The 14,155-nt window shown below is 35.6% G+C and overlaps 1 protein-coding gene across 5 annotated transcripts in view; it reads right to left on the bottom strand.

The window, feature by feature from the left end:
• Positions 1–14,155, bottom strand: part of USP53 (ubiquitin specific peptidase 53) — a 40,982-nt gene that overhangs the window by 21,975 nt on the left and 4,852 nt on the right. For all 5 annotated transcript variants that reach the window (XM_080373548.1, XM_080373547.1, XM_080373545.1 and 2 more), the window contains exons 2-7: positions 9,162–9,852; positions 6,779–6,871; positions 2,624–2,758; positions 939–1,052; positions 773–855; positions 344–449 (exon numbers count right to left, since the gene is read on the bottom strand). In XM_080373548.1, coding sequence (XP_080229674.1) covers positions 344–449; positions 773–855; positions 939–1,052; positions 2,624–2,758; positions 6,779–6,871; positions 9,162–9,305 — 675 coding nt within the window. In that variant the 5' untranslated portion in view covers positions 9,306–9,852. The remainder of the gene's footprint in view (positions 1–343; positions 450–772; positions 856–938; positions 1,053–2,623; positions 2,759–6,778; positions 6,872–9,161; positions 9,853–14,155) is intronic.

The following is a 14,155-nucleotide window of genomic DNA, read 5'->3' on the forward strand; positions in this document are numbered from 1 at the left end:
AGTATATGAACTAAAGCAGCTTCACTCATAAGATACATCTGTTCAACTAAACAAAACCACCTAATGAAAACCACCTAGCTCTATGTTGAACAACAAGTGAAGAACAGTTAAGCATGGAGCTAAACTCAACTTTATCTAAACAGGCCACCTGCACCTACACCATCATGTTTATCTATAAACCAGAGCAATAAAACATAAATTTAAGGGCTTTTTTTACCCTAAGCTGGACTGAGCTGAAGTAACCACTGGTAATGCTGCTTTTAGAGGAATAATTTAGCCTGACTTAATAGCCTAAAAAGTCCTCCCTTGTATCTTAAAGTAATGCAACATCTTGTTTACTTACAGGACACTTTCTGTAGTCATCTGTAGTATTTGCTGCCTGCAGCAATTCTGCAAACATTTCCGGCTTGAGACGTTCATGCCTCTCCATCATTCTTTCAACTTCATTGCTGTAAAAAGTAAGTTGCAGTAACTGTGGATCTCCCTTCTTAAGTGTTAATGGATTTCAGTCAACTCTCAGTTAACTATATCTTATGAATATAAGAAAAGATACAGTGGTAAACCAGTAGCAATACACACATCCTTTTTGTCAAGATCTTGCTACATCTTGGTTTTGAAATCCAAATGTTACTTTAGGACCTTATCTCAAAACCACATTTTAACAAAGGAATACACATTGATTTTTAACACTTACTGCATTTCTCTGGCATGCTTTGCTTATTATTGAAAGGGTGTACATACAGAAATGAGATACAAGAATAAAAGCTCTTACCACAAGGCTGTGGTAGAAATATAACGCACAAATTCTGTAAAAGGCAATGGGTCTGATGATGCTCCACAACTGCGACATACACACTACAAAAATAATAACACTTTTATTTTTATTTACTCAGGACAGTGGAAACAAATAATTTGTTAAAGCAATATAAAGGTCTGACCTGTTCGTACAGTGTCATAGCAAACTTCTGATGAGAAATACAGGATTTTGAAGTGCACATATCTGTTTCACTGTTTGGCACTAAGTGAAAATGAATCCTCTCAAGGATATTTTCCTAAACAGAAATAATAATGTAAATAAAAACTGAACTGATGAAGTCAGAATATATGAGCAAAATTACAGTTTAACACTTCAACTACTCCCCTTGCCTCCAAATATTCCACCTACAAGTTTAACGAGTATTTAATTCCATCCCTATTCACAATCCAGTGGATGGGAATTCTCTTCATCTCAAAGTTTCCAAACATTAACAAAACAGCATTAAACAAGTTACCCAACTGTTCCTCCAGAGTGCATTCTCCTCTGAAGGAAGTGAATCTTCAAGAAAAATTTAAAAAGCTGTTCTTACAGTAAGACATGACATTCATGTCATTGCACGCAATGACTGAAATATTTTTTGGACCCTGTCGCAGTTTTTCATACTTTTATGTTTTTCTTTGCACAGCAATCTGATCACGTTTAGCACATGCACTGATGCAAGTACTACTGACAGAAGCATGGAAAAAGCTCATAAATAGTACATGCTTGAGCCCATCCCAAATCTCACTTTTTCCCTTTAAAAGAAAGGAAAATAAAAAGGAAAGAAAGGTACTATGATTTTCATCAGTTTGGCCCATGAATCAGCATGGCCATTTTTAAACATTTCGCCTAAAGTACCAGAGGTAAGGGGGAGAAGTGAATCTATTCAAGTAGGTCAGACAGCTGATAACTTTAGGGGTCCAAATGCATTTTGATTTGATGGAGCACTAATGACAGATTCTCCTTCATAACTGCAATCCTGACTGCAAGATCTCAAAGAGCCACTTTCAGGAGTTCTCAGCTGGATTTTCCTATGTATATGAAAATGCATCTGGCAGGTAGGTATTTCATTTGTGGATACTTCCTAAGGATGCTCAAAGCTTAAAGTAATCCAAGCATCCACAATATGTTCTGTTCCTCAGATCTGTCTCTGAAGTTTAATACAGATTTCTTTTTCTTTTTTTTTTTTTTTAATTTTTGTTATTGAACAATTTTCACCGTCTTATTCACAGGTCTTATTAGAAAGGCTTCTTTACCAGTGTTCTATGCAATCTTGAATCATCTTTTATGGCCACAGTAATGCCTCGTTTTTCAACAAGCAGAACATAATTTCAGCAAGAGTCAAGATCTTCAAGTTTTCACTCTCTCTCGGATAACAAAATGGAAACCTCTTCTGCAGTAATGAACTGGCTAGTTGTAATGGAACATATTTCAATAGCTGCTGAGAGAATACTTGGAGTAATAGACTATATATTCAAATTTGTAGGTGCCTCTTCTCCTGAGGAGATAACCCTTCTCTCCACCCAAAAACTTGTAGAAGTGATTGCGAGTTCATCAACCTCACCAACCTCCTGTAGTAATGATGTTTCACAAATTCCTCTGCCTGACTTACAGAGTTAGGGAAGAAAGTAAGGAGAAAGTTCAAGATCACTCCACCCCACATTACCTGACAGTTACCGCATGTGTCTGTTCCCCTGAACTGGCATAAAGAATGTCAGTAATATCACTTGTGTCCCACCTGTAAGCCTGGAACTACCAGAACAACAGTCCAGCTTAGCATCCACGAAAATACCATAACTGTACTCAACTATCACAAAGAATACTTACAAAACATTCTGCTGCATCATCCATGAATCCAAGCTGGAAACGCTGTTCATCCTTAAAACTTTCTGCCAGGGCATGTCTCATGTTATCTGATGGGAGTGCTTTTTCTCGACTGTGTTGAAATTGTGAAAATATTGCCTAGGAAGAAATACAATTACTTAGCTTCATGACCCACTTGACTAGACACCATGATTCTGCATAAATACACCAGTTCCTATGCTGCATGCCTAAACAACAAATATATGAAGTGTTTATAAATCTATGCAACTTCAGAATGTCTTGTTCTCTCCTAAAGTTACTTAGGTTCCATGTTCTATTACTCATTCCATTATAAGAAGTTATGCTACCAAACTGAACATTGATCCAGTAGTAGAACACCACAGAAGTATATAAAAGTGCAAACAATTTACTTCAGTTCCCAGAAGCAACACAAGCCTTTGTCTGTAATTATACAGCTTTTTTAATCTGGCCACTGGAACACAGTGGCTCATGCATACATAGCTCATCTTTACAGACGGTGTGCACTTCTTAGGGCATAATGTAATAGCACTCAGGTTAGTTTAAAACCCATCACTCATTCAACAATGTAACATGTACATTACTACTTCAGACAGGAGTGTATCTTCATTAAAATTAGGGCTATGCAAAACACTTCCACAAGTCTGATAGAATGCTGATAATCCTTGCTATTAAATCAGCTCTCTGCTGAACCAGGGCACACAGTACAAGAGAACAGGTCAGAAGATGAGAATAAATTGCACTTGATTTTTTCTTAATTTCCCAGAAGAGATAGTTGGCTACTAGTATTCTTTTTGCCAGTATGCAAGTGACCTCATCATTTCGCAAGTAAGGGAGGCTGATTGTGAAAGAACACTGAAGTTAGAAGCTATTAAAGAAATGAGAAAACATCTGCAGATATTACAAGGTGTATTCCACTGTCAAGACATCCAAGTCAAACTTTACAGAAAAATAAAGGAAATAATGACAAAACAAATCAGGAGAACATATGTAAAATATAAATAAGGATACACATTCTTCACATAGGAGGCCTATGGTTAAAAAGAAAGTAATCTGTTTGACAGAAAGCAAAGGTACCACCCATAAGCAAAGTTTCAGAGCTAACAGAAAGTACTGTTGTAACCACGATGCATTCCAGGGTAAGTATGTGTCAAATATTAACTTCCCTCTCATTAACAAAAAGCATGTACTACTGATAAAAATTACAGTCAATATCTCAATGTAAACATTCAAAATTAAGGTTTTAACAGATCTGACAGTAAAAGTTTACTCTGCTTTAAAAACATTTACCACTTCCCATTTTGTCTGCTAGGTGATTTTTGGTATTTAACAGAGCCTTACATGTCCAGCAAAAAAAAAAAAGTACAGATAAGCATTTACGCAGATGTGTGCTCATTTCAGTAGCCTGCACAATCACAGTCCCACCCCAATGTTATCAAGAAAAAAGCATATTTAACTCTCAGACCACCACCAAAAGAAAAAGATAATGGATTAAACCGAAGTAAACCAGAATTTATTGTCTACACCTTTAATTTAGAGGAGAGGCTGATATAGATAAATCATTGGTGAACAAGTAGGAAGGATAAAAATAGCCCAAGCTCACCAAAAAAAAACCAAAAAGCCCAAACAAACAAACAAAAAAAACCAAAACCCCCCAACCCAAGTCACAAACAACTTACTGAAATGCATCCTCATCCAGCACATACACTGCATGAAAATCAAAATGCTTCTGGTTCTGAACACAGTACAAACACAAGCACTCAACCAGTTCCTCTTAAAAGCCAAGAAAGCAAAACCAGAAGCGTACATAATGACTGAGGACAAATACTTCCAAATGGGTTAACTGCCATGCTTTCAGTTCAGCACCTAGGCTGCTAGCCATGGAGTTATAAAGATCACAATGAAACTGTTAAAACAACAACTAATTCCATTCTAACCAATTTTAGGACAGGCAGCAGTACCACTTCTTATCAGTATTCTTGGGAACATATCAAAATAGGAAGACATGACAGTCCAGCCAATGCGAAATATTCTGGTACAGTAAGCCATTTAGACCAATCGTGCAAGAAGATACATCATGGGAGGAAACAATCCCTCAAGAACACATACTTGAAGAAAAAGGAAAATACCAAGTCCTAAATTACAGCAGCCTTATGAAGCAGTTGAAGCTAGCACGTTGCTTTGGAAGGTGACTTAAAGTGATGCAATACAGTACTTTGTTCTGGAGTCCCAAAAACTACAGGAAGAGAGAGGGTATTAAGATACAGCAAGTGGTATGTTTAGCTTGAAAAAAGGCAGCACCTGGTCTTCACAAGTGCACCACTAGAATGGAACAATTCATTATTTACAGGTTCAACTGCAACACACCATGAGCACTACCTTCTTCATATTTCTGAGCACACTGAAGCTGCTACATTATTTTTTACTATGATTTCGGCGATTTAATGAATTAAGAGAATTTAGTATAACACATACATTCCAGCCATTGTCACCCTTCAATCCCTCATTTCTTAAAAGCAGTTCCAGTACAGTCTTGTCTGAAGCTGCATGTGACCAGAACTTGACATGTAATATGGGTCAAATCAAAAGGAAAAGGCTATAAAGTTTATTATAACATCAGATATGAACATTAATCCCTACACAAAACCCCCCAGGAAACTAAACCTATCATCCCTAGACAGACACAAGACTTTGTCTGAAAAAATAGAGGCATGCCTGAGTTATGGTCTGGACTTTATATACGAACAGGATCAAGCGTCCAGCACACAGAACTCCACGATGTGCATCCAAACACTAGTGAATCAAAAAGTCCCAACAAGTTCTGTAGAGTCAAGAGCTTATAAAAAGGTTGGAATAAAAGCCTCAGGAAGTTAGTCTGAATATGTGTAGTCTCAACCTACTTCAACTTGTTGGCTTTTTAAAATGAACCATTTTAACCAAAGAAATAGAATGGCACCTTATAAAAAAAACAAACCCTAAGTTTGGAAAAAAGACAGACACATTCAAAACCAGCTGTACAACACTGCAATCATGATAAGCACCAAAAATGGCTGAAAAACCTACACTGTACATAGATTGTCCACCTCTTGAAAGATTAAATAGATATCACTGCAGTTTGTGCCTAAAATGCTTACTCAATAACAAGGTTTGGTCTGTGAAACTCCCTGAGAATGAACTCCAAAATACTTTGCTTATCCTTGTCTGCAGTTTATCATCATCAAAACCCACTTCCTCAATGAACTACATTTTCAAATAGCCTTGTCCCTTTCAGCTCCCTCCAGGTGAGTGATTCCCAGTTCTGTGCATCACTGTATCTACTACTGTATTTGACTACACACTCTACAGCCCTGTATTAGAATCCCAGAAGTGTCTTTACTGTCAAATTGCAGTAAGAGTAGAAAGTGCATACTACTGAAAAAAAAAAAAAGCCCTATACATTTTTCCACTGGTATTTTTATCCCAACAAAACAGATGCCACACTTACAGCTGTTTCCCTAGTAACTGCAGGCAGCCAAACACCAGTGTAGTAAAAGCAGTAAGAAACTAACAGAACTCAACATTTGCTTACAGACTTCACATGAGTTACAGAACTGTTTTAAGTGCAAGTTTTATGCACTAGTTAACATATGCAGACCTGACTTACTTTCAAACACTAAAGGTTTCCAGCTTTCATTAGTTTTCTAGTACCACTACCTGCCTTTCATTACTTACAAACTGAACAATTAAGTTCTGCACTGTTACCGTCAACTGAGAAAGAAAAGAATCCTGAGACCTTATCATACAGTAATACAGTTGTTGTAAAATAATGGTATTCAAACACTGCAGGAAAGAACAAAAGCACATGCATGCAAAGTGAAGAACACCAGAAATCTGAGAGGCTAGCCGGAAGTTTTCAAACAAGTTATACTGTCTTTTAATAGACAAAAGTTTTATATTTAAGCAAACTGTAAAATATCTTCGTTAAGCGTAAGAAAATTTGTTATAAGCATTTTACAAATGTCCTTAAATCGAAATTGTTTCTTTACACAAGAATGACTTAGAATCACCTAGACATATGTACTACAGGGATATAAAATAGTAAAAATTAGTGAAATTATTTTCCCCTCATTTTGAAAGATGGTTCTTCCAAAAATTATTTACCTTTAATGCACAAAATATGCACGCATCTCCCTGACACACATGTCCAGTCAAACTTCTTAAACTTCGTCGAAATATGTCAAGTTGCCATAATACCTATAAAAATAAAAGTTTCACACAAAGTAATGAGTTCAGAAGGTTCTACAGTTATCACAGGAACATACAGTAGATTTTCTTTTTTTTTAATTTCATCTAACATGTACAACTTGAACACCAATCTTGCTACAAGACTTATGGTCTTTTTCCATTAGTTTGGTAAATTGTGGAGGTGGAAGATTTGCACTTAACACTCAAAATTTTGATCTCATTTTCAAACTTTTTGAAACAGTGGCAAACTATGTCCTTTGTGTGGAAAAAGAGCTGATGTACTCTCAAGGAAGTAAGCAGCAAGCTGAACTGCCTACAGAGGTTGTGATAGTCTTCTCATGCCTTTACATCAGAGGAAGGCGGCTATCGAGTTTACTCCATTTCTCTCTCTCCTTCACTCTCCCCTTCTCCATACTTTCTTTCAAATAAAAATAAAAATTAAAAAGATGGAAACACAGAAACTGAGTTGCTAGGTAAAATGCAAGAATCATTTTGGGTTAAGTCCATTCTTACAGTCTCTTCCTAAATGACTGTTGAAATATGTTTGGTTTTCCACAGCTCTGAAGAATCCTGGTGCTTAATCAAGCATGCTTCTACCTTTTACTTGTTTAACTACTCTATATAAAGGTAATGCCAACTTGGTTACGCTACACTTTCTGTATCTAATGTCTTAGGTACACAATCAGTGCAGTAGTTCAGGAAGTTAACCCATTAAAATAATGAATAAAATTCCCAAAAATGAGTTCTCAAGAGGCACAGTAACACAACAGCTGTGAATCCACGAAAAGAAAAAAATCCTATCTATAAATATAAAAGCTAAAATTAAATGGGAAGCATCTGAAAATGAATGTCTGAAGGTTGAACACAGGTAAAAAGAAAGGAATACATTTTTCCTTGTAAAAGGGCAGTCACCAATCATCAGCCAGCTTTTGATAAACAGCAGTAGGTTGTGAAGTAGTAGGATTGTCAGGAACCTATAACTAAAAAATACTTGGTGTTTAATTTTAGGGCAGCCTAAGGGAAAATAGCAAAAATGCAAAAGAATATAGGTCATACTGTTTCCATTGAACGGAAAACAGCAAACTCATTCTACTAGATCTATTGTACATTTTTATTTTAAACATATTTAGCTACCATACACACCACATCGATCTTTCTCCTATCCCCTATGTTTAAAACCATACAATTTTTAAGACTTAGTTTTTTAGGAAGTCTATGCGTCTATTAAGCCCTGTGCCAATTTGGTAAATAATTCTGCACACTTTGAGAACAATCAAGTCCAAAATCTAATCATTACGAAAAATATATTATCCTGATCTTTATTTGCACAGCCTAGAAATTTGCTGCTGCTATGGATTTCTAGATTTAAAAAACTGTAGTATAAACAAAACTGTGCCTGATATTCTGACTTGCAGACAATGTGGAAAGGCTAGCACTGCTCTGTCTCAAAATGAAGTAGATTCCCTATATTAAGCAGGCTTGTAAAAGCTCAATTTTGTTATCATGCTAATGTCACTGTACTATTAAACTATACTTAACAGATTTAAAGAGCCAACATTTTTTCAATTGGCGATCACGTCAAAACAGAACAGTGTGTAGATTAAAACATGTAAGAAATTGGTCGGCAATGTGTATGCATATAAACAGTAAAAAGAAATCTAAGTCATATTTCTTTGTATGAAGTATATCTCCCACTCTAATTCCAAAGATCTTTCCTAAGATTAGAATCATAGCTTTCAACTCTATGTGCATCTTCTAATAAGCCACAAGTACTGGTTGCCCCACATTAAAAACTGTCTTGTAAATTTTGCCAAGTAATGTAACTGCTGTTTGATTGAAACAGTTTTAAAATTCAAGCAGCAAGGTTTAAAGTTATGAGTCATAAGTTTCTAGATACAAAAGGAAAGTTTTTCTGATATTCTTGATGCACATAAAATAACAAGCCATGGTTTTCTGCAAAATGAAATATTTAATACTCTCTAATTCCTTAAAATGAAATGCTAAATAAAATTACTTCCACACAGTTGTCTTTTCCTACAATTGCCACTTTTTTTTTTTAATATATTTTTTTAAGGGAAGTCCATTCCAAAAAGACATGCTATTCTGTCTTACTTGGAATCATTAAGAAGTTTAACTGAAAACTCAATTTAAGACCGTTGAAAAAAAGTGCTGTATTTTTCTGTAGAATACACATACTGCAATACAAATGATAAAAACAGCATTGTCAAAAGAACTTTCCCTATGACCATCTAAGCTGCTACAAACCCAGAATTGTTTAATAAATCAAATTATTTCTTACCTGAACAGCACTATTGAGAAAGCAGCTGTTTTGTCCTGGTTCATTTAATAAGCCTTTTGTAGGGGCCAGGGACAGTATACTTCCGGGCTGATAAACTTTTCCAAGGTTACCCCCAGGTTTTCTTAAGAATTTCACCCATGCCATTATTTTTTAGACTTTATAATTGTAGTATTTACGCCTAAATGTTTAAGGATATGATGGGTGCAAGGCAAAGAAGAAGGTCCTAAGAGAACTGCTCTGAAGTCATGGCATTCCATTCAACACTGTGCAACAGTAACCATTCACAGATTTAAGTCCCATTTTCCACCAGCAGCTGTCAGCCATCTATGAGGATCAGTCTCTCAATTAAAACACAGCTATACAAAGTTTTTAACTCTCAGACTTTAGATTAAAAAATAAAATAAAAGGTGTCCAGTTAAAGTTAAAACATGTTAACAGTTATTAGAATAAAAGTTCTTATTAAGCAAGTTGCACAGGAACTGACTTCCCTTTCAGGGATATCAATAAATATTACTATAAGTCATTGGTTGTATTAAAAGAAGTTTATATCTATATCACAAAAATGGAAAGCTCTTGACAGGCGTTATAGTCCTGTTCTCTCATTTCATTCTGTCTTCTTTTTAACATTGACCCATGAAATATATTCCAGTTTAGATGACTCCATGTTTATTTCATTCTCTTCCCAGGGAATCTGAAATAGGAAAAGAACAGAAAAAATAAAACCAGAATTTTCCAAAACATTAAAGATCTTCTAAATGAGAAAAGAGATCATGGCCAAAACAATCTCTTAATCTAAAGGTATATGCAATAACCAGGGAAGAAGAGGAGAAGAAACAATTGCCACCTAAGAGTTGTTTTTAAGGCAAAAAATTTAAATTCTTTATCTGTCATAATCAAATATCTTTGAATTGATATTTATTAGATATTTCTAACAAACCTCTAAAGATCACAATAAAATTACTGTAAAGGTTCTGCAAACCATATGCAACAGCTTGTAAAGAGACCATATAAACACATGAGATATTCTGCCTTTGACTTCCAAAGTCTAGTAAGCGCACCAAGAAAAAAAAATAAATTTATTCAACACTTGAAAGCGTAAGATGGTTTTGATTTCAATACGCTACCAAATCACATGAACTGATATATATTTCTGTATTACTAGAAAGTTATAGATGGATTCTCAGCTAGTACTCAGCTTTCAACATTTTGTACTACCCAGCAAACACTACATAAATATGTAATTAACCTTGCTGCATTCTTAAAGCATCCAGAAAAACACAGCTAATAGCAGAGCAAGAACATTCTGGTAGCTGCTCCAGTAACAGATTCCAAGATTTTCAAATTCCAACAACAAGAGTTGTTTCTCTCATTGCTGAAGGTATATATTTAAGGTTAAATGACTCGTCATCCAGCACATCACCACATGCAGTGCCCATCTCATAACAATAGGTAATTCAATCAGTTTGGCATTACCACATCACCCACATAAACATCTGAAATAACTGCACAGAACAGAATAAACTTAAACCAAAGCAATTAAGGCTGCATATTTAAGAAAAAAAAAAAAAAAAAAAAAAAAAGGCACCTTAGGTTTTACAAGCATGTGAGATACTAAAGATGTACCAGTATACTTCAAACCTTGCAGCCTTCTCACCACTATTTTTTCCACTGCACCAGCCTGTCAAGATTGACAAGCAGCATTAAAAAACGAAAATACCTTTTGTAGTTGGAATGCTGTTTAATTGGAAGAACAACCAGCACCACATTCCCAACAAACAGTTCTACAACTCTTACTATTGTACAGCTGTGATACCAGAGAAACAAATCACACCACTTTCAAAAATAGCTGCAAGAAGTCTTGCACCCCTTTAAAAGAAATATCAGTACTTGCTTGTAGTACAAAAACCACAACTGGAACCTAACCAAAAGTCCCTTTTGTCCCATGCATAATGAGATGGCTTTTTGTTTACCAATGTTATTGTACCTCAACCATAAGTAATTTGATTTAATAATACTGCAAATAGTGTGATTTCTGACAGCACTGAGCAAGGACTCCAAAATCTAACTGGAAACTGACCTTGACAGAGTATCTACCATGTGATAATTTTGTTTTCTTTATGTTCACTTCATTAAACCTAGAAAGGGGGGTGGGGAGATGCAGCAAGTAACTGGAAGTTCATACAGTTTAAGATCTTATTAGAACCTTTAATTAATTAAAAGGAGTAGCAAGTTAAATTTATTTCTTTTTTCCACGTAGAAGTCAAAGTGCTCAGTGGCATAACAGCTGTTCTACAAAGGACCGAACTCTAAGAAAACAGGGCCAGACGTGAAGGCAAGAGTAAAACAAAGATTAACACAGAAAAAGATTAAAGATTCTCTGAATCAGGTATGCAGAGTGATCACTTGATCTGTACAGATCAATTAAAGGAAATTAAATATTTTTAACAGGTGTTTTCATTAGAAAGTTTCAGTATAGTACATAAGTAGAAAATAATGATTTACTACAGTAAAGATGAATAAAGCGGAATCAAGGGGAAAAAATCTAAGGTGTATAGCTGTTTATTAAAAATACATATACATAGATATTCAAGAAGCCAGTAACGCACATCAAAAGCACTTAGTAATATGAAGCATCATTTGGCCCAAGGTCTCCTGCTATCATAGGGAACCATAACCTTTAATTCCTAAAAATAAAGTTATAACTATGAATTTAAAAAATAAATTAAAAAAACCCCAGAAGAATCTTACATTCAAGTCCTTCAACCATCAAATACTTTCCACTGATTTTTGATTTAATATTTCTATATCCATACTGGAAAACTGACCTAATACATTTCTGCACAAAAAGAGCGTGCTCCTTGACATACCAGAGAAGCTTCTTGAGACTACTTGAGTTTGTAATTCTTTACATAAATTCCCATATGGAGAATTATGTATAGTTTTTTCCACTCTCCTGCTGCTGTCTCAGAAGACAAAACTGTAGTTAAGATGAACTATTTTTGGTAATCAGCAATATCAAACTGGGTACACTGAAGGTGGAAAATCCAGGAAAGAGACTGGATTGGGAGCTGTACAGACGGCCTGCGTTAACCGGAAAGGTGTAAAGTCTATTTGTTTGGGATGTCCATTGCGTTCCTACCTTTGAGTAGGCAGGAGCAACAGGATTGATACAGTTCTGACCCAGAAGCATCAGGCTTGCGATCAGTGTCTCCCAACCTAAAATAAACTCCCTACTGAATACACTACACCTCTCACCTCTGAAACTGCTCACACAGTGGTACCCCACTAACAATGGTGATCCAGCTAGACAGGCCCCTGCTGTCTGCACTTCAGTGGAAAGATTGCTCAGCACGCAGCAGCCAAAATAAGGGAGGAAACAGATGAAAAGTAAGGTAGACTGTATGCCAATGATAAAATACAGAAGTTACTGAGAAGAGACATGTTTCTGGTATCTAAATTTCATTTGGAAACAGATCTCGTATTCAAATGTGAGGATGGACTACAGCTGGTTATTTAGAGACATCCAAGGATAGACAAGAACAGTTCAGATTAATTTCCAGCCAAAAAAAAAGAGAAAAGTTGAATCTTTGCTTCATAATGAAGTTATTTCCTCATCTGAAATGTAATGGTAGACACAAAGTCATGTTAAATTTAGGAAACTTTTGCTAAGACCAACAGACAAAAATCATAGAATATTCAGAAAAAATTTACCTCTGCAGCTCTAATTTTCAACCTTGTGACTTAATATAAGTAAGTCACAAGGGTAGAAGAGATTTCATCAACTTTTATATTTGTTTCTTATCATACTTTCAAGCACAATTTCCCTATGTTTCGGAACAACAGATTTATGCATGGGCATGGTGAGGTGGGGGTCGGGGCGGTGACAGAATCTCAGTTATTATTTATTCTGTATTTTAACTGCTAAGAAACATATATGCTGTTTTGGAAACAAGAGTTCTTCCAGAACAATTTCAGACAAAGAGCTTTCATTCACTCAGAAATTCCAGAAAGTCATTTCGCCTTGCATTTCAGGGATGCCCTAGAAGAAAAATCCCATGCATTACACATTTAGCTGTGGGACTGTGTTTTAGAAAAGTTACAATAATTCACCTCAAGAAGTCAACAAAAAGTGGTTCTGGATTAGCTCTATGTTGCTGTCACATTACATTAAGATGCTTGCTGTTTAATTCTACATCCACAAAGCTGTGAATACAAACAATTTCAACTATCACACCAGGTAAGTTTACACAATCTTTTTCTAAAACTGCAGTACACATTTATTGTACAGTTTTTGTACGTGAACCAGATACTCATTTTCCAAAGCACTGTGATATTATATCCATATGGCCTCTATTAACTACCCACAACATTAGTATCTTTTCCTGAAAATTTAAATACAAAATTAGAAAGATCAGAGGTGACTACTTAAAAATATTTTCATGCAACCTTCTCAAATTACCCTTTCTATAAATGCATTCTTTAAACTGCCTATGTTGCACCAAACATACTCCCCCACAGCAATTAAATGTGTCAAATGTTTAAGAACAAACAAGAAAGGCATATCAGAAAGGTATTCCATTTAAAAGATCCCTCTGTACTTCTAAACTAGAACTCTGCATCAAACATGCGCTCTAGTCCCTTTAATAACTACTCTTTCTCCCCCAAAACAGTCACAGTCAACCCCAGGAACAACCAGTAGCTGTGAAATAATAAGATCTTAGTACACAGTTCTCTGGCCAATGTGACTAGTAAGTCCTAGCCTGGAGTAGAAAGTTCCACCACCCTATCTTCCTCCACTAATATTTTATATCAAATACTATGATGCATAGCTGCTTATTCACTAATAAGAGGGGCACTGTAGACGAGCCTTCCAATGGTGCCATAAGCAATGGGATTAACTTCTGTCACCCATTTGTCATCAAAGACTCTCCCTAAGGAAAGTTGATAGTAGCATCTTGTTTTGAGATAATATCTATCTCAAAGTTTGAGTTTAA

Source organism: Falco punctatus (genome assembly GCF_963210335.1).
Source record: "Falco punctatus genome assembly, chromosome: 1".
Classification (NCBI taxonomy): Eukaryota; Metazoa; Chordata; class Aves; order Falconiformes; family Falconidae; genus Falco; species Falco punctatus.